General features: G+C 44.5%; 1 protein-coding gene across 1 annotated transcript in view; it reads right to left on the reverse strand.

Annotated features, from left to right (window-relative positions):
• Nucleotides 1-15: 15 nt before the first annotated feature.
• The window catches only part of grip2b (glutamate receptor interacting protein 2b), a 223823-nt gene continuing 202454 nt past the window's right edge, over nt 16-21384 (reverse strand). The window contains 4 exon segments of the mRNA XM_031825732.1: nt 16-3116; nt 6354-6500; nt 16176-16523; nt 20924-21041. Of these exon segments, the coding sequence (XP_031681592.1) occupies nt 2889-3116; nt 6354-6500; nt 16176-16523; nt 20924-21041 (841 nt within the window). The 3' untranslated portion in view covers nt 16-2888.

The raw sequence follows: 21384 nt of genomic DNA on the forward strand, positions 1-21384 counted from the left end.
CTGTATAGTTGTGTCACAGGTCTGTGATGCTGGTCTGTGGTTCAGTGTGTTTGTAATTACAGGTCTGTGATGCTGGTCTGTGGTTCAGTGTGTTTGTAATTACAGGTCTGTGATGCTGGTCTGTGGTTCAGTGTGTTTGTAATTACAGGTCTGTGATGCTGGTCTGTGGTTCAGTGTGTTTGTAATTACAGGTCTGTGATGCTGGTCTGTGGTTCAGTGTGTTTGTAATTACAGGTCTGTGATGCTGGTCTGTGGTTCAGTGTGTTTGTAATTACAGGTCTGTGATGCTGGTCTGTGGTTCAGTGTGTTTGTAATTACAGGTCTGTGATGCTGGTCTGTGGTTCAGTGTGTTTGTAATTACAGGTCTGTGATGCTGGTCTGTGGTTCAGTGTGTTTGTAATTACAGGTCTGTGATGCTGGTCTGTGGTTCAGTGTGTTTGTAATTACAGGTCTGTGATGCTGGTCTGTGGTTCAGTGTGTTTGTAATTACAGGTCTGTGATGCTGGTCTGTGGTTCAGTGTGTTTGTAATTACAGGTCTGTGATGCTGGTCTGTGGTTCAGTGTGTTTGTAATTACAGGTCTGTGATGCTGGTCTGTGGTTCAGTGTGTTTGTAATTACAGGTCTGTGATGCTGGTCTGTGGTTCAGTGTGTTTGTAATTACAGGTCTGTGATGCTGGTCTGTGGTTCAGTGTGTTTGTAATTACAGGTCTGTGATGCTGGTCTGTGGTTCAGTGTGTTTGTAATTACAGGTCTGTGATGCTGGTCTGTGGTTCAGTGTGTTTGTAATTACAGGTCTGTGATGCTGGTCTGTGGTTCAGTGTGTTTGTAATTACAGGTCTGTGATGCTGGTCTGTGGTTCAGTGTGTTTGTAATTACAGGTCTGTGATGCTGGTCTGTGGTTCAGTGTGTTTGTAATTACAGGTCTGTGATGCTGGTCTGTGGTTCAGTGTGTTTGTAATTACAGGTCTGTGATGCTGGTCTGTGGTTCAGTGTGTTTGTAATTACAGGTCTGTGATGCTGGTCTGTGGTTCAGTGTGTTTGTAATTACAGGCCTGTGATGCTGGTCTGTGGTTCAGTGTGTTTGTAATTACAGGTCTGTGATGCTGGTCTGTGGTTCAGTGTGTTTGTAATTACAGGTCTGTGATGCTGGTCTGTGGTTCAGTGTGTTTGTAATTACAGGTCTGTGATGCTGGTCTGTGGTTCAGTGTGTTTGTAATTACAGGTCTGTGATGCTGGTCTGTGGTTCAGTGTGTTTGTAATTACAGGTATGTGATGCTGGTCTGTGGTTCAGTGTGTTTGTAATTACAGGTCTGTGATGCTGGTCTGTGGTTCAGTGTGTTTGTAATTACAGGTATGTGATGCTGGTCTGTGGTTCAGTGTGTTTGTAATTACAGGTCTGTGATGCTGGTCTGTGGTTCAGTGTGTTTGTAATTACAGGTCTGTGATGCTGGTCTGTTGTTCTGTCTCTGTGTGTCTATAGTTATATGTCTGTAGTTACCGGTCTGTAGTTACCGGTCTGTAGTTACCGGTCTGTAGTTACAGGTCTGTAGTTATGTGTCTGTAGTTATAGGTCTGTAGTTACAGGTCTGTAATTACCGGTCTGTAGTTATAGGTCTGTAGTTATAGGTCTGTAGTTATAGGTCTGTAGTTACCGGTCTGTAGTTACAGGTCTGTAGTTATACGTCTGTAGTTATAGGTCTGTAAATACCGGTCTGTAGTTACAGGTCTGTAGTTACAGGTCTGTAGTTATAGGTATGTAATTACCGGTCTGTAGTTATAGGTCTGTAGTTACCGGTCTGTAGTTACAGGTCTGTAATTACCGGTCTGTAGTTATAGGTCTGTAGTTACCGGTCTGTAGTTATAGGTCTGTAGTTACAGGTCTGTAGTTACCGGTCTGTAGTTACAGGTCTGTAGTTATAGGTCTGTAGTTATAGGTCTGTAATTACCGGTCTGTAATTACCGGTCTGTAAATACCGGTCTGTAAATACCGGTCTGTAGTTACTGGTCTGTAGTTACAGGTCTGTAGTTATAGGTCTGTAATTATCGGTCTGTAGTTATAGGTATGTAGTTACCGGTCTGCAGTTACAGGTCTGTAATTACCGGTCTGTAGTTATAGGTCTGTAGTTACGGGTCTGTAGTTACAGGTCTGTAGTTACAGGTCTGTAGGTACAGGTCTGTAGTCACAGGTCATTGGTGTGTCTGTAGGCTGTAAAGTCACAGGTCATTGGTGTGTCTGTAGGCTGTAAAGTCACAGGTCATTGGTGTGTCTGTAGGCTGTAAAGTCACAGGTCATTGGTGTGTCTGTAGGCTGTAAAGTCACAGGTCATTGGTGTGTCTGTAGGCTGTAAAGTCACAGGTCATTGGTGTGTCTGTATGCTGTAAAGTCACAGGTCATTGGTGTGTCTGTAGGCTGTAAAGTCACAGGTCATTGGTGTGTCTGTATGCTGTAAAGTCACAGGTCATTGGTGTGTCTGTAGGCTGTAAAGTCACAGGTCATTGGTGTGTCTGTAGGCTGTAAAGTCACAGGTCATTGGTGTGTCTGTAGGCTGTAAAGTCACAGGTCATTGGTGTGTCTGTAGGCTGTAAAGTCACAGGTCATTGGTGTGTCTGCAGACGGTAAAGTCACAGGTCATTGGTGTGTCTGTAGGCGGTAAAGTCACAGGTCATTGGTGTGTCTGTAAACACATGGTTTTGTGTGCGGTTGTAAATTCAGATACAGTTCCATGGTCGTGGTCTGTGGCTTGGTGTGACTGTAGTCTGTGTCTGTGATCACAGAATCCATGGCTCGGGTTGTAGTGGTGGTCTCTGCTGTTGGACTGCAGTGCAGAAATCAGTAGTCCTTAGTCCTGGTCTGTGGTTCCGTGTGTCTGTACTGCGTGTCTGCAAATCACAGGTCCATGGCTCGGGTTGTAGTGGTATAGTGGTGGTGCTCCCTACTGTTGGACTGCAGTGCAGAGATGAGAAGGCCTTGGTCCTGGTCCAGACAGTCCGGTTCATGGTGCAGTTGCTGGGCCAGAGGGTTCCTGCTGATCACCAGCTCCAGCTTGTCCCCAGCCTCGGTGATCAGGGGGACAGCCAGGCAGCAGTCAAAGTCTCTGGTACGCACGTGGTTCACCTACAGCACCAGGGGAAGTGGATGTTTATTAGACTCATATTCAGTCATTCATTAGACTCTTATTCAGTCATTCATTAGCCTCGTATTCAATAATGAATTAGTCTTATTCAGTAATTAATTAGCCTCCTATTCAGTCATTCATTAGACTCTTATTCAGTCATTCATTAGACTCTTATTCAGTCATTAATTTGACTCTTATTCAGTCATTCATTAGACTCTTATTCAGTCATTCATTAGACTCTTCTTCAGTCATTCATTTGACTCTTATTCAGTCATTCATTAGACTCTTATTCAGTCATTCATTAGCCTCGTATTCAATAATGAATTAGCCTTATTCAGTAATGAATTAGCCTTATTCAGTAATTAATTAGCCTCCTATTCAGTCATTCATTAGACTCTTATTCAGTCATTCATTAGACTCTTATTCAGTCATTCATTAGACTCTTATTCAGTCATTCATTAGCCTCGTATTCAATAATAAATTAGCCTTATTCAGTAATGAATTAGCCTTATTCAGTAATTAATTAGCCTCCTATTCAGTCATTCATTAGACTCTTATTCAGTACATAGGTGATCACAGCACAATTTTCTAAACATGGTGGATGGTATGGCAAGTATTGAATCATGAAACTTGGGAGTCAAGTCCCTGGTACGCATGTGGTTCACCAACCCCCAAAAATAGAGTCATTTTGCAGACTTTAGCAGACACCGTGACTTACAGAACTGTTGACATTTACAATGACACATTCACACGTCTCAAATAATGGGAAGACATGCAGATTCATTCATTATTTGACACTGTCGGTAGAATTAGTCACTTTGGAGTTTGGACAGTATGGAATGTGTCACGATGTGAGTGGCATTCTGACATATAGATTCTGACATATAGATTCTGACATGTAGATTCTGACATGTAGATTCTGACATATAGATTCTGACATATAGATTCTGACATGTAGATTCTGACATAGATTCTGACATGTAGATTCTGACATATAGATTCTGACATGTAGATTCTGACATATAGATTCTGACATGTAGATTCTGACATGTAGATTCTGACATGTAGATTCTGACATATAGATTCTGACATATAGATTTGCAACTCTGAATATTGCCTTAATCATTCAATGATTTCAGTAGGATGATTTGTGTGAGTTAGAACTCAGACCTATGTGCATGTTGAAGCAGTTGTTTATTAATGTGTTGCACAATCCTCACTACGACAGGGATACAAAATGGAGGGTGTCAAATAGACATACATACGCCCTCCATATTAAGAAGTTGTTTCGATTCCAGCCACAATATGGACACTTCTACTATTACTGTAGCACAGACAGATCAGATTCTAAACCATAAAACATTGTAACCAAGGACTGATTTCTAGGAATATAAACTCCACAAACACCGTAGTCAATAGTCAACATAGCAACAGCAGTGTTAATTCCACTTTATAACCACATCAGTGTGCACTGTTTTATTCTGGTTCACACCATATGGGCCCGAACCAAACCAAACCGAACCGAGCCAAACCGAACCAAACTGAGCCAAACCGAGCTGTACTGCTCTGGCCTGGTTACACATCCACCATGGCAGCTGGAAACCAGACTGGAAGGACACTGTGAAAGGAATATATCAGAGCAAGCACAGAACAGCTTGGGGTTGGCCGCCGCATAGTGAGAATCAGGAAGACAGCTAGGGAACTGAGATCTGGAAGTTAAGAGCAACTGGCATATGTGCATGCTGGTTGTGCATATTTAGCTTTTTATCTTGGCCGAGTCAGTACACGTTGAATGTGAGTTTTTATAGTAAGTCGTTCTTGGTTTCTTTATTTACCTTCAATAAGTGGACTTTATTAAACTGTGGTTTTGGCGTCATCAGAACCATTCCCATTGTCCTATTCTGGTCTAAAAATGTACTTCAATGTCTCATGGGTATGAAAGGTTGAAATAGATACTGTACTTCTTCTGGTCTAAACATGTCTTCCTATTTTCTTTAATTTTTTCTTCTGTCTCATGGGTATGAAAGGGAAGATATAATAATAACTGTACTGTATTCCCACCAGTGGGGTTGCTATTGCCATCTCCCAGTGGTCACAACCCAACCTGTCCCTCCATGTTTTCTCTGTTAATACGCTGATCGTTTATTAACTTGCCAGCGGTCTGTATTGAGAGCCAGATTGTGTACAGCTTGAAGGGAGGGAGGGAGAGAGAGGGAGGCAGGGGGGAGGGAAGGAGAGAGAGGGAGAGAGAGGGAAGGAGAGAGGGAGAGAGAGGGGGCAGGGGGGGGAGGAGAGAGGGAGAGAGAGGGAGGCAGGGGGGAGGGAAGGAGAGAGAGATAGGGGTAGATAGGGAGTCAAGGGGGAGAGAGGGGTGGATAGGGAGTCAGGGGGGAGAGGGAGGCAGAGGGGAGGGAAGGAGAGAGGGGTGGATAGGGAGTCAGGGGGAGGGAAGGAGAGAGGGGTGGATAGGGAGTCAGGGGGGGGAGAGAGAGAGAGAGGGGTGGATAGGGAGTCAGGGGGGAGGGAAGGAGAGAGGGGTAGACAGGGAGTCAGGGGGGAGGGAAGGAGTGAGGGGTGGATAGGGAGTCAGGGGGAGGGAAGGAGAGAGGGTTAGATAGGGAGGCAGGGGGAGGGAAGGAGAGAGGGGTAGATAGGGAGTCAGGAGGGGGGAAGGAGAGAGGGGTAGAGGGGTAAATTGAGAGAGAGAGAGAGGGGGGAGGGAGAGAGAGAGAGGGGGTGGGTGGGTGTTACTCGCCAGGCTAGCTGAAGAAAATCCCAGTAAAATAACACAGACACATGATCATTAGATACTAACACTGCTAGTGCCATGCTGTGTGTGTGTCTATCTATCTATCTATCTATCTATCTATCTATCTATCTATCTATCTATCTATCTGTCTGTCTGTCTGTCTGTCTGTCTGTCTGTCTGTCTGTCTGTCTGTCTGTCTGTCTGTCTGTCTGTCTGTCTGTCTGTCTGTCTGTCTGTCTGTCTGTCTGTCTGTCTGTCTGTCTGTCTGTCTGTCTGTCTGTCTGTCTGTCTGTCTGTCTGTCTGTCTGTCTGTCTGTCTGTCTGTCTGTCTGTCTGTCTGTCTGTCTGTCTGTCTGTCTGTCTGTCTGTCTGTCTGTCTGTCTGTCTGTCTGTCTGTCTGTCTGTCTGTCTGTCTGTCTGTCTGTCTGTCTGTCTGTCTGTTTATCTACTGTACAGGCTGATGGGTGGATACAGACGCAGTAGGCACCTGTAGGATCCTGTCATATGGTTTCAAGCCTGCACGGTCAGCCGGGCCCTCGGGACGGATCATGTTGACATAAACACCTTTCTCTAGGAACCCGTCGGAGACGCTGAAGCCGAAGTCATCGCTCTCTGGATCCTTCATCACCGTCACCTGGGGAATTACAACCCGATAAGGTAATACAACCCGTTAGTTTAGTGCTGCAAACACATACAGTAGCTTCAACACACACACAGCTGGATATAACTGGACACAGCTGGACATAGCTGGACATAGCTGGATATAGCTGGATATAGCTGGACATAGCTGGATATAACTGGATATAGCTGGACATAGCTGGACATAGCTGGACATAGCTGGACATAGCTGGATATAACTGGACATAGCTGGATATAACTGGACATAGCTGGATATAACTGGACATAGCTGGATATAACTGGATATAACTGGACATAGCTGGACATAGCTGGGTATAACTGGACATAGCTGGATATAACTGGATATAACTGGACACAGCTGGATATAACTGGACATAGCTGGACACAGCTGGATATAACTGGACATAGCTGGATATAACTGGACATAGCTGGATATAGCTGGATATAACTGGACATAGCTGGATATAGCTGGACATAGCTGGACATAGCTGGATATAGCTGGACATAGCTGGACATAGCTGGATATAACTGGACATAGCTGGACATAGCTGGATATAGCTGGACATAGCTGGACATAGCTGGATATAGCTGGACATAGCTGGATATAGCTGGACATAGCTGGATATAGCTGGACATAGCTGGACATAGCTGGATATAGCTGGACATAGCTGGATATAACTGGACATAGCTGGATATAGCTGCACATAGCTGGACATAGCTGGACATAGCTGGATATAACTGGACATAGCTGGACATAGCTGGATATAGCTGGACATAGCTGGATATAGCTGCACATAGCTGGACATAGCTGGACATAGCTGGATATAACTGGATATAGCTGGACATAGCTGGATATAACTGGACATAGCTGGATATAGCTGCACATAGCTGGACATAGCTGGACATAGCTGGATATAACTGGACATAGCTGGACATAGCTGGATATAGCTGGACACAACTCCTTTAACACTGTTAGTACTGCTCATACACGTATATCCTGCCTCTTCACACATGGCTGCACAGCTTTGTGACATAATGGGGCCTTGGGATGGTTGAACATACACTTAAAATGCTAACGAAAGCCAATGACAGAGAAGGGTGGTGGCTATGGTGTTACCTTTACCTCTGAGCGCAGTGAAGCCTGCATTTAGCAGGCACACTCTTATTCTGTGACTTGCAGTACTGTGTATTCAGCATCACGATCTTCGCAAGTAAAACCTTCCTCAGAAAGAGCCGCTATTGGCAAGACCAGTGCTATTGAGAAAACGAACTACAGCAGACAGGTTGGTCTGACATTGAAGAGCAGGATGCGCAAGCCAATCAATACATTAGAGTGTTGTTAGTCAATAATGTATGTATTGATATATTATTGATTACTGTGTTCTGTTACTGTGTTCTGTTACTGTGTTCTGTTACTGTGTACTGTTACTGTGTTCTGTTACTGTGTTCTGTTACTGTACACTGTCTAGACACCAACAGGAAGGAACAACAGCATATGGTTGGAGTCAAGTCAACTCAGTCAGGTTCCCGTGGTGCAGGGCTCTTTAGCCCTGTTCCTGGAGAGATACCCTCCTGTAGGCTTTAACTCCAACCCTGTTCCTGGAGAGCTACCCTCCTGTAGGTTTTAACTCCAACCCTGTTCCTGGAGAGCTAACCTCCTGTAGGTTTTAACTCCAACCCTGTTCCTGGAGAGCTACCCTCCTGTAGGCTTTAACTCCAACCCTGTTTCTGGAGAGCTACCCTCCTGTAGGTTTTAACTCCAACCCTGTTCCTGGAGATACCGTCACCTGGGGAATTACAACCCGATAAGGTAATACAACCCGTTAGTTTAGTGCTGCAAACACATACAGTAGCTTCAACACACACACAGCTGGATATAACTGGACACAGCTGGACATAGCTGGACATAGCTGGATATAGCTGGATATAGCTGGACATAGCTGGATATAACTGGATATAGCTGGACATAGCTGGACATAGCTGGACATAGCTGGATATAACTGGACATAGCTGGATATAACTGGACATAGCTGGATATAACTGGATATAACTGGACATAGCTGGACATAGCTGGGTATAACTGGACATAGCTGGATATAACTGGATATAACTGGACACAGCTGGATATAACTGGACATAGCTGGACACAGCTGGATATAACTGGACATAGCTGGATATAACTGGACATAGCTGGATATAGCTGGATATAACTGGACATAGCTGGATATAGCTGGACATAGCTGGACATAGCTGGATATAGCTGGACATAGCTGGACATAGCTGGATATAACTGGACATAGCTGGACATAGCTGGATATAGCTGGACATAGCTGGACATAGCTGGATATAGCTGGACATAGCTGGATATAGCTGGACATAGCTGGATATAGCTGGACATAGCTGGACATAGCTGGATATAGCTGGACATAGCTGGATATAACTGGACATAGCTGGATATAGCTGCACATAGCTGGACATAGCTGGACATAGCTGGATATAACTGGACATAGCTGGACATAGCTGGATATAGCTGGACACAACTCCTTTAACACTGTTAGTACTGCTCATACACGTATATCCTGCCTCTTCACACATGGCTGCACAGCTTTGTGACATAATGGGGCCTTGGGATGGTTGAACATACACTTAAAATGCTAACGAAAGCCAATGACAGAGAAGGGTGGTGGCTATGGTGTTACCTTTACCTCTGAGCGCAGTGAAGCCTGCATTTAGCAGGCACACTCTTATTCTGTGACTTGCAGTACTGTGTATTCAGCATCACGATCTTCGCAAGTAAAACCTTCCTCAGAAAGAGCCGCTATTGGCAAGACCAGTGCTATTGAGAAAACGAACTACAGCAGACAGGTTGGTCTGACATTGAAGAGCAGGATGCGCAAGCCAATCAATACATTAGAGTGTTGTTAGTCAATAATGTATGTATTGATATATTATTGATTACTGTGTTCTGTTACTGTGTTCTGTTACTGTGTTCTGTTACTGTGTACTGTTACTGTGTTCTGTTACTGTGTTCTGTTACTGTACACTGTCTAGACACCAACAGGAAGGAACAACAGCATATGGTTGGAGTCAAGTCAACTCAGTCAGGTTCCCGTGGTGCAGGGCTCTTTAGCCCTGTTCCTGGAGAGATACCCTCCTGTAGGCTTTAACTCCAACCCTGTTCCTGGAGAGCTACCCTCCTGTAGGTTTGAACTCCAACCCTGTTCCTGGAGAGCTAACCTCCTGTAGGTTTTAACTCCAACCCTGTTCCTGGAGAGCTACCCTCCTGTAGGCTTTAACTCCAACCCTGTTTCTGGAGAGCTACCCTCCTGTAGGTTTTAACTCCAACCCTGTTCCTGGAGATACCGTCACCTGGGGAATTACAACCCGATAAGGTAATACAACCCGTTAGTTTAGTGCTGCAAACACATACAGTAGCTTCAACACACACACAGCTGGATATAACTGGACACAGCTGGACATAGCTGGACATAGCTGGATATAGCTGGATATAGCTGGACATAGCTGGATATAACTGGATATAGCTGGACATAGCTGGACATAGCTGGACATAGCTGGATATAACTGGACATAGCTGGATATAACTGGACATAGCTGGATATAACTGGATATAACTGGACATAGCTGGACATAGCTGGGTATAACTGGACATAGCTGGATATAACTGGATATAACTGGACACAGCTGGATATAACTGGACATAGCTGGATATAGCTGCACATAGCTGGACATAGCTGGACATAGCTGGATATAACTGGACATAGCTGGACATAGCTGGATATAGCTGGACACAACTCCTTTAACACTGTTAGTACTGCTCATACACGTATATCCTGCCTCTTCACACATGGCTGCACAGCTTTGTGACATAATGGGGCCTTGGGATGGTTGAACATACACTTAAAATGCTAACGAAAGCCAATGACAGAGAAGGGTGGTGGCTATGGTGTTACCTTTACCTCTGAGCGCAGTGAAGCCTGCATTTAGCAGGCACACTCTTATTCTGTGACTTGCAGTACTGTGTATTCAGCATCACGATCTTCGCAAGTAAAACCTTCCTCAGAAAGAGCCGCTATTGGCAAGACCAGTGCTATTGAGAAAACGAACTACAGCAGACAGGTTGGTCTGACATTGAAGAGCAGGATGCGCAAGCCAATCAATACATTAGAGTGTTGTTAGTCAATAATGTATGTATTGATATATTATTGATTACTGTGTTCTGTTACTGTGTTCTGTTACTGTGTTCTGTTACTGTGTACTGTTACTGTGTTCTGTTACTGTGTTCTGTTACTGTACACTGTCTAGACACCAACAGGAAGGAACAACAGCATATGGTTGGAGTCAAGTCAACTCAGTCAGGTTCCCGTGGTGCAGGGCTCTTTAGCCCTGTTCCTGGAGAGATACCCTCCTGTAGGCTTTAACTCCAACCCTGTTCCTGGAGAGCTACCCTCCTGTAGGTTTTAACTCCAACCCTGTTCCTGGAGAGCTAACCTCCTGTAGGTTTTAACTCCAACCCTGTTCCTGGAGAGCTACCCTCCTGTAGGCTTTAACTCCAACCCTGTTTCTGGAGAGCTACCCTCCTGTAGGTTTTAACTCCAACCCTGTTCCTGGAGATACCGTCACCTGGGGAATTACAACCCGATAAGGTAATACAACCCGTTAGTTTAGTGCTGCAAACACATACAGTAGCTTCAACACACACACAGCTGGATATAACTGGACACAGCTGGACATAGCTGGACATAGCTGGATATAGCTGGATATAGCTGGACATAGCTGGATATAACTGGATATAGCTGGACATAGCTGGACATAGCTGGACATAGCTGGATATAACTGGACATAGCTGGATATAACTGGACATAGCTGGATATAACTGGATATAACTGGACATAGCTGGACATAGCTGGGTATAACTGGACATAGCTGGATATAACTGGATATAACTGGACACAGCTGGATATAACTGGACATAGCTGGACACAGCTGGATATAACTGGACATAGCTGGATATAACTGGACATAGCTGGATATAGCTGGATATAACTGGACATAGCTGGATATAGCTGGACATAGCTGGACATAGCTGGATATAGCTGGACATAGCTGGACATAGCTGGATATAACTGGACATAGCTGGACATAGCTGGATATAGCTGGACATAGCTGGACATAGCTGGATATAGCTGGACATAGCTGGATATAGCTGGACATAGCTGGATATAGCTGGACATAGCTGGACATAGCTGGATATAGCTGGACATAGCTGGATATAACTGGACATAGCTGGATATAGCTGCACATAGCTGGACATAGCTGGACATAGCTGGATATAACTGGACATAGCTGGACATAGCTGGATATAGCTGGACACAACTCCTTTAACACTGTTAGTACTGCTCATACACGTATATCCTGCCTCTTCACACATGGCTGCACAGCTTTGTGACATAATGGGGCCTTGGGATGGTTGAACATACACTTAAAATGCTAACGAAAGCCAATGACAGAGAAGGGTGGTGGCTATGGTGTTACCTTTACCTCTGAGCGCAGTGAAGCCTGCATTTAGCAGGCACACTCTTATTCTGTGACTTGCAGTACTGTGTATTCAGCATCACGATCTTCGCAAGTAAAACCTTCCTCAGAAAGAGCCGCTATTGGCAAGACCAGTGCTATTGAGAAAACGAACTACAGCAGACAGGTTGGTCTGACATTGAAGAGCAGGATGCGCAAGCCAATCAATACATTAGAGTGTTGTTAGTCAATAATGTATGTATTGATATATTATTGATTACTGTGTTCTGTTACTGTGTTCTGTTACTGTGTTCTGTTACTGTGTACTGTTACTGTGTTCTGTTACTGTGTTCTGTTACTGTACACTGTCTAGACACCAACAGGAAGGAACAACAGCATATGGTTGGAGTCAAGTCAACTCAGTCAGGTTCCCGTGGTGCAGGGCTCTTTAGCCCTGTTCCTGGAGAGATACCCTCCTGTAGGCTTTAACTCCAACCCTGTTCCTGGAGAGCTACCCTCCTGTAGGTTTGAACTCCAACCCTGTTCCTGGAGAGCTAACCTCCTGTAGGTTTTAACTCCAACCCTGTTCCTGGAGAGCTACCCTCCTGTAGGCTTTAACTCCAACCCTGTTTCTGGAGAGCTACCCTCCTGTAGGTTTTAACTCCAACCCTGTTCCTGGAGATACCGTCACCTGGGGAATTACAACCCGATAAGGTAATACAACCCGTTAGTTTAGTGCTGCAAACACATACAGTAGCTTCAACACACACACAGCTGGATATAACTGGACACAGCTGGACATAGCTGGACATAGCTGGATATAGCTGGATATAGCTGGACATAGCTGGATATAACTGGATATAGCTGGACATAGCTGGACATAGCTGGACATAGCTGGATATAACTGGACATAGCTGGATATAACTGGACATAGCTGGATATAACTGGATATAACTGGACATAGCTGGACATAGCTGGGTATAACTGGACATAGCTGGATATAACTGGATATAACTGGACACAGCTGGATATAACTGGACATAGCTGGATATAGCTGCACATAGCTGGACATAGCTGGACATAGCTGGATATAACTGGACATAGCTGGACATAGCTGGATATAGCTGGACACAACTCCTTTAACACTGTTAGTACTGCTCATACACGTATATCCTGCCTCTTCACACATGGCTGCACAGCTTTGTGACATAATGGGGCCTTGGGATGGTTGAACATACACTTAAAATGCTAACGAAAGCCAATGACAGAGAAGGGTGGTGGCTATGGTGTTACCTTTACCTCTGAGCGCAGTGAAGCCTGCATTTAGCAGGCACACTCTTATTCTGTGACTTGCAGTACTGTGTATTCAGCATCACGATCTTCGCAAGTAAAACCTTCCTCAGAAAGAGCCGCTATTGGCAAGACCAGTGCTATTGAGAAAACGAACTACAGCAGACAGGTTGGTCTGACATTGAAGAGCAGGATGCGCAAGCCAATCAATACATTAGAGTGTTGTTAGTCAATAATGTATGTATTGATATATTATTGATTACTGTGTTCTGTTACTGTGTTCTGTTACTGTGTTCTGTTACTGTGTACTGTTACTGTGTTCTGTTACTGTGTTCTGTTACTGTACACTGTCTAGACACCAACAGGAAGGAACAACAGCATATGGTTGGAGTCAAGTCAACTCAGTCAGGTTCCCGTGGTGCAGGGCTCTTTAGCCCTGTTCCTGGAGAGATACCCTCCTGTAGGCTTTAACTCCAACCCTGTTCCTGGAGAGCTACCCTCCTGTAGGTTTTAACTCCAACCCTGTTCCTGGAGAGCTAACCTCCTGTAGGTTTTAACTCCAACCCTGTTCCTGGAGAGCTACCCTCCTGTAGGCTTTAACTCCAACCCTGTTTCTGGAGAGCTACCCTCCTGTAGGTTTTAACTCCAACCCTGTTCCTGGAGATACCCTCCTGTAGGTTTTAACTCCAATCCTGTTCCTGGAGAGCTACCCTCTTGTAGGCTTTAACTCCGACCCTGTTCCTGGAGAGCTACCCTCCTGTAGGCTTTAACTCCAACCCTGTTCCTGGAGAGCTACCCTCCTGTAGGTTTTAATTCCAACCGTGTTCCTGGAGAGCTACCCTCCTGTAGGCTTTACCTCCAACCCTGTTTCTGGAGAGCTACCCTCCTGTAGGCTTTAACTCCAACCCTGTTTCTGGAGAGCTACCCTCCTGTAGGCTTTAACTCCAACCCTGTTTCTGGAGAGCTACCCTCCTGTAGACTTTAACTCCAACCCTGTTTCTGGAGAGCTACCCTCCTGTAGGTTTTAACTCCAACTCTGTTCCTGGAGAGCTACCCTCCTGTAGGTTTTAACTTCAACTCTGTTCCTGGAGAGCTACCCTCCTGTAGGCTTTAACTCCAACCCGTTTCCTGGAGAGCTACGCTCCTGTAGGTTTGAACTCCAACCCTGTTTCTGGAGAGCTACCCTCCTGTAGGTTTTAACTCCAACCCTGTTTCTGGAGAGCTACGCTCTTGTAGGCTTTAACTCCAACCCTGTTTCTGGAGAGCTACCCTCCTGTAGGCTTTAACTCCAACCCTGTTCCTGGAGAGCTACCCTCCTGTAGGCTTTATCTCCAACCCGTTTCCTGGAGAGCTACGCTCCTGTAGGTTTGAACTCCAACCCTGTTTCTGGAGAGCTACCCTCCTGTAGGTTTTAACTCCAACCCTGTTTCTGGAGAGCTACGCTCTTGTAGGCTTTAACTCCAACCCTGTTTCTGGAGAGCTACCCTCCTGTAGGCTTTAACTCCAACCCTGTTCCTGGAGAGCTACCCTCCTGTAGGCTTTATCTCCAACCCTGTTTCTGGAGAGCTACCCTCCTGTAGGTTTTAACTCCAACTCTGTTCCTGGAGAGCTACCCTCCTGTAGGCTTTAACTCCAACCCGTTTCCTGGAGAGCTACGCTCCTGTAGGTTTGAACTCCAACCCTGTTTCTGGAGAGCTACCCTCCTGTAGGTTTTAACTCCAACCCTGTTTCTGGAGAGCTACGCTCTTGTAGGCTTTAACTCCAACCCTGTTTCTGGAGAGCTACCCTCCTGTAGGCTTTAACTCCAACCCTGTTTCTGGAAAGCTACCCTCCTGTAGGTTTTAACTCCAACCCTGTTTCTGGAGAGCTACGCTCCTGTAGGCTTTAACTCCAACCCTGTTTCTGGAGAGCTACCCTCCTGTAGGTTTTACCTCCAACACTGTTTCTGGAGAGCTACCCTCCTGTAGGTTTTAACTCCAACCCGTTTCCTGGAGAGCTACGCTCCTGTAGGTTTGAACTCCAACCCTGTTTCTGGAGAGCTACCCTCCTGTAGGTTTTAACTCCAACCCTGTTTCTGGAGAGCTACGCTCTTGTAGGCTTTAACTCCAACCCTGTTTCTGGAGAGCTACCCTCCTGTAGGCTTTAACTCCAACCCTGTTCCTGGAGAGCTACCCTCCTGTAGGCTTTATCTCCAACCCTGTTTCTGGAGAGCTACCCTCCTGTAGGTTTTAACTCCAACTCTGTTCCTGGAGAGCTACCCTCCTGTAGGCTTTAACTCCAACCCGTTTCCTGGAGAGCTACGCTCCTGTAGGTTTGAACTCCAACCCTGTTTCTGGAGAGCTACCCTCCTGTAGGTTTTAACTCCAACCCTGTTTCTGGAGAGCTACGCTCTTGTAGGCTTTAACTCCAACCCTGTTTCTGGAGAGCTACCCTCCTGTAGGCTTTAACTCCAACCCTGTTTCTGGAAAGCTACCCTCCTGTAGGTTTTAACTCCAACCCTGTTTCTGGAGAGCTACGCTCCTGTAGGCTTTAACTCCAACCCTGTTTCTGGAGAGCTACCCTCCTGTAGGTTTTACCTCCAACACTGTTTCTGGAGAGCTACCCTCCTGTAGGTTTTAACTCCAACACTGTTCCTGGAGAGCTACCCTCCTGTAGGTTTTAACTCCAACCCTGTTCCTGCAGAGATAGCCTCCTGTAGGTTTACACTCCAATGCCAGTCGATTCAGATCATCAACCAGCTAATTATAAGAATCAAGTGCGCTTGATTAGGGTTGGAGTGAAATCCTACGGGATGGCAGCTCTCCAGAAACAGGGTTGGAGAGCCCTGCATGGTGGGTACATTAGTCACCTTGTGTAGCTCAAGAGGGGTCGGGGACAAGATCTCCTGCATCTCCTCCTTGATTCTGCGGGACTCCCAGGTCTTCTCAGACACCCGGAGTGTGTTCTTGGCCTTGGCCTCGTGATGCAGCTGGGTCCTGGCTTCGTGGTGCAGGAGTTGGGCCTCCGGGGGCAGATGGGCCTCCTGGTGGAGGTGGACCTCCTGGTGCAGGTGGGTCTTGGCATCGTGGTGCAGGAGGGAGCTCCTCCGTAGAGGGCTGACGCGGGGCTGGCTGACGGGGTCCCCAGGGTGGGAGATGGCATGGGACTTGTTACCATCCACCCCAATACTGATGGCACTGCCCGTCATGATGGATGCCTATAGAGAGAAAGTAGAGTAGAGTAGAGTACAGAGTAGAGTAGAGTAGGGTATAGAGTAGAGTACAGAGTAGAGTAGAGTAGAGTACAGAGTCGAGTAGAGTATAGCAGAGTATAGTAGAGCATAGTAGAGTATAGTACAGAGCAGAGTAGCATAGTAGAGTATAGTGGAACATAGTACAGTACATAGTAGCATAGTAGAGTACAGAGTAGATTAGAGCATAGTAGAGTAGAGTACAGAGCAGAGAAGAGTAGAGCATAGAAGAGTAGTGTAGAGCAGAGTAGAGTAGAGTACAGAGCAGAGAAGAGTAGAGTACAGAGTAGAGTATAGAGTAGAGTAGAGCATAGGGTAGAGCATAGCAGAGTAGAGTACAGAGTAGAGTAGAGTAGAGCATAGGGTAGAGTAGAGAGTAGAGCAGAGAAGAGTAAAGTACAGAGTAGAGAAGAGCATTGTAGGTTAGAATACAGAGTAGAGTAGAGTACAGATTAGAGTAGAGTACAGAGTAGAGCATAGTAGAGTAGAGAGTAGAGTAGAGCAGAGAAGAGTAGAAAAGCCAAGACACTCTGACCCCTTAAATAGCAATACATTTGACCACTCCTATGTCTTAAAACACATAATAAAGTCATGTAAGTTCTGTTTTCCACGGACATAAAAATAGAACCCACTCCAGACAGAGACTCCAGTACCTGGCAAGGACTCCACAAAGTTCCTCAGGATGCTTCACAAATCACACCTTATTGCCAATTTAGAGCACTACCACGGTCCATAGGTCTCTGGCCAAGAGTAGTGCACTACATAGTGAATAAGGTGTCATTTGGGACGCATTCCCAGTATGTAAATATATCATTTGTATGGGAACTGTAGACTAACATGCCAGAATAACATTATACTGGGAACTGTAGACTAACATGCAGGAATAACATTATACTGGGAACTGTAGACTAACATGCCAGAATAACATTATACTGGGAACTGTAGACAAACATGCCAGAATAACATTATACTGGGAACTGTAGACTAACATGCCAGAATAACATTATACTGGGAACTGTAGACTAACATGCCAGAATAACATTATACTGGGAACTGTAGACTAACATGCAGGAATAACATTATACTGGGAACTGTAGACTAACATGCAGGAATAACATTATACTGGGAACTGTAGACTAACATGCCAGAATAACATTATACTGGGAACTGTAGACTAACATGCAGGAATAACATTATACTGGGAACTGTAGACTAACATGCAGGAATAACATTATACTGGGAACTGTAGACTAACATGCAGGAATAACATTATACTGGGAACTGTAGACTAACATGCTGGAGTAACATTATACTGGGAACTGTAGACTAACATGCAGGAATAACATTATACTGGGAACTGTAGACTAACATGCCAGAATAACATTATACTGGGAACTGTAGACTAACATGCAGGAATAACATTATACTGGGAACTGTAGACTAACATGCAGGAATAACATTATACTGGGAACTGTAGACTAACATGCTGGAGTAACATTATACTGGGAACTGTAGACTAACATGCAGGAATAACATTATACTGGGAACTGTAGACTAACATGCCAGAATAACATTATACTGGGAACTGTAGACTAACATGCTGGAATAACATTATACTGGGAACTGTAGACTAACATGCCAGAATAACATTATACTGGGAACTGTAGACTAACATGCCAGAATAACATTATACTGGGAACTGTAGACTAACATGCCAGAATAACATTATACTGGGAACTGTAGACTAACATGCAGGAATAACATTATACTGGGAACTGTAGACTAACATGCTGGAGTAACATTATACTGGGAACTGTAGACTAACATGCAGGAATAACATTATACTGGGAACTGTAGACTAACATGCCAGAATAACATTATACTGGGAACTGTAGACTAACATGCAGGAATAACATTATACTGGGAACTGTAGACTAACATGCAGGAATAACATTATACTGGGAACTGTAGACTAACATGCTGGAGTAACATTATACTGGGAACTGTAGACTAACATGCAGGAATAACATTATACTGGGAACTGTAGACTAACATGCCAGAATAACATTATACTGGGAACTGTAGACTAACATGCTGGAATAACATTATACTGGGAACTGTAGACTAACATGCCAGAATAACATTATACTGGGAACTGTAGACTAACATGCCAGAATAACATTATACTGGGAACTGTAGACTAACATGCCAGAATAACATTATACTGGGAACTGTAGACTAACATGCTGGAGTAACATTATACTGGGAACTGTAGACTAACATGCCAGAATAACATTATACTGGGAACTGTAGACTAACATGCAGGAATAACATTATACTGGGAACTGTAGACTAACATGCCAGAATAACATTATACTGGGAACTGTAGACTAACATGCCAGAATAACATTATACTGGGAACTGTAGACTAACATGCCAGAATAACATTATACTGGGAACTGTAGACTAACATGCCAGAATAACATTATACTGGGAACTGTAGACTAACATGCCAGAATAACATTATACTGGGAACTGTAGACTAACATGCCAGAATAACATTATACTGGGAACTGTAGACTAACATGCTGGAATAACATTATACTGGGAACTGTAGACTAACATGCCAGAATAACATTATACTGGGAACTGTAGACTAACATGCTGGAATAACATTATACTGGGAACTGTAGACTAACATGCCAGAATAACATTATACTGGGAACTGTAGACTAACATGCTGGAATAACATTATACTGGGAACTGTAGACTAACATGCCAGAATAACATTATACTGGGAACTGTAGACTAACATGCTGGAATAACATTATACTGGGAACTGTAGACTAACATGCAGGAATAACATTATACTGGGAACTGTAGACTAACATGCCAGAATAACATTATACTGGGAACTGTAGACTAACATGCCAGAATAACATTATACTGGGAACTGTAGACTAACATGCCAGAATAACATTATACTGGGAACTGTAGACTAACATGCTGGAATAACATTATACTGGGAACTGTAGACTAACATGCAGGAATAACATTATACTGGGAACTGTAGACTAACATGCCAGAATGACATTATACTGGGAACTGTAGACTAACATGCCAGAATAACATTATACTGGGAACTGTAGACTAACATGCTGGAATAACATTATACTGGGAACTGTAGACTAACATGCTGGAATAACATTATACTGGGAACTGTAGACTAACATGCCAGAATAACATTATACTGGGAACTGTAGACTAACATGCCAGAATAACATTATACTGGGAACTGTAGACTAACATGCTGGAATAACATTATACTGGGAACTGTAGACTAACATGCTGGAATTACATTATACTGGGAACTGTAGACTAACATGCCAGAATAACATTATACTGGGAACTGTAGACTAACATGCAGGAATAACATTATACTGCTTTAACATTCAAAGCAGATTCCAGCTGGGGTCTGAAAATGCGAGCAGAAACTAAAAATTGTCGATGTCCACCTGTGTTTTTATTGACATCCTAATGTATGTACAGAAACAGATCCAGGCTATGTTTTTTTGTTATAAACTGGGTGGTCGAGCGCTGAATGCTGATTGGCTGACAGACGTGGTATATCAGATCGTATACCACGGCTACGACAAAGCATTTCTTTTTACTGCTTTAATTACATCGGTAACCAGTTTATAATAGCAATAAGGCACCTTGGGAGTTTGTGGTATATGGCCAATATACCACGGCTAAGGGCTGTATCCAGGCACTACGCGTTGCGCATAAGAAAAGCCTTTAGCCGTGGAATATTGGCCATAAACCAAACCCCTTGGGCCTTAATGCTTAAATAGTTCCTGTGGTATTTTGGCATTTAATTAGGATCCCCATTAGCTGTTGTGAAAGCAGCAGCTACCCTTCCTGGGGTTCACACAGAACATGAAACATGACATAATACAGAACACCAAAAGACAAAAACAGTTCAAGGACAGAACTAGCATACATTGTTTGTTAGTATGCAGTCTTTCCAAGAATGTCTCTATGTTACTGTGACCATGCTCGACCCAACACAACAGGACACCAGCAGCAGGAGTGGAATAACAAATAGACAACTGGATGTTCAGTATGTGTGCCACTGTATTCCTGTCACTTCCTGTACTGTCAAATTCTGCTCTTTGGTCTTATTGGTATCACAGAGAAACTTTTCCCCTTTGGAATTTACATGGATCTAAGTATGCAGGACATTTTCTCCACTTTTGTTCAGTCTCTTATCTTCCTTGTCAGGTGTGTGGCAGATTCCTCCGTTTTTAAAGGTTTGGAGACAGTTGATCGTCTTAATTGACCCAGGTCAGTTACTGTAGCTATACCTCTATCTCTCTGAGCAGCTCAGACTGTCCACAGGTCTCCAAGTCTTCCAGGGCCTGACACCAGAAACTGTCCTCGTGGTCTAGCATGATGCCGTCACTATGAGGCTGGCTGGTGTATCTGTGACAACACAGGAAAGTGCATGTGTTAAATGTTACATGTTAGATGAAGCAGTACGTACATTCATGATGTCATCACCGTGGAACCGGCTGGTGTATCTCAGTCAAGACAGGAAGGAAACAGAACACTTGTGACATGTTAGATGAAGCGGTTCTCATTGTTGAAGATGGCGCTGCAGTGGGTAGCTGCCATTTTACAGGCTTCTGGACATCAGAACAGCAATGACTAACCTGGATTTGGATGAAGATGTCTACTTCAACGAGTCGGCAGCTGTGGATGTACCGCTCATTCTGGACCAAGCCCTAATACCAAGGACTCAAAAGCAACAGCGCAAGAGAGGCAA

The sequence above is a fragment of the Oncorhynchus kisutch genome, linkage group LG5, assembly GCF_002021735.2.
Source record: "Oncorhynchus kisutch isolate 150728-3 linkage group LG5, Okis_V2, whole genome shotgun sequence".
NCBI classification, from domain to species: Eukaryota; Metazoa; Chordata; class Actinopteri; order Salmoniformes; family Salmonidae; genus Oncorhynchus; species Oncorhynchus kisutch.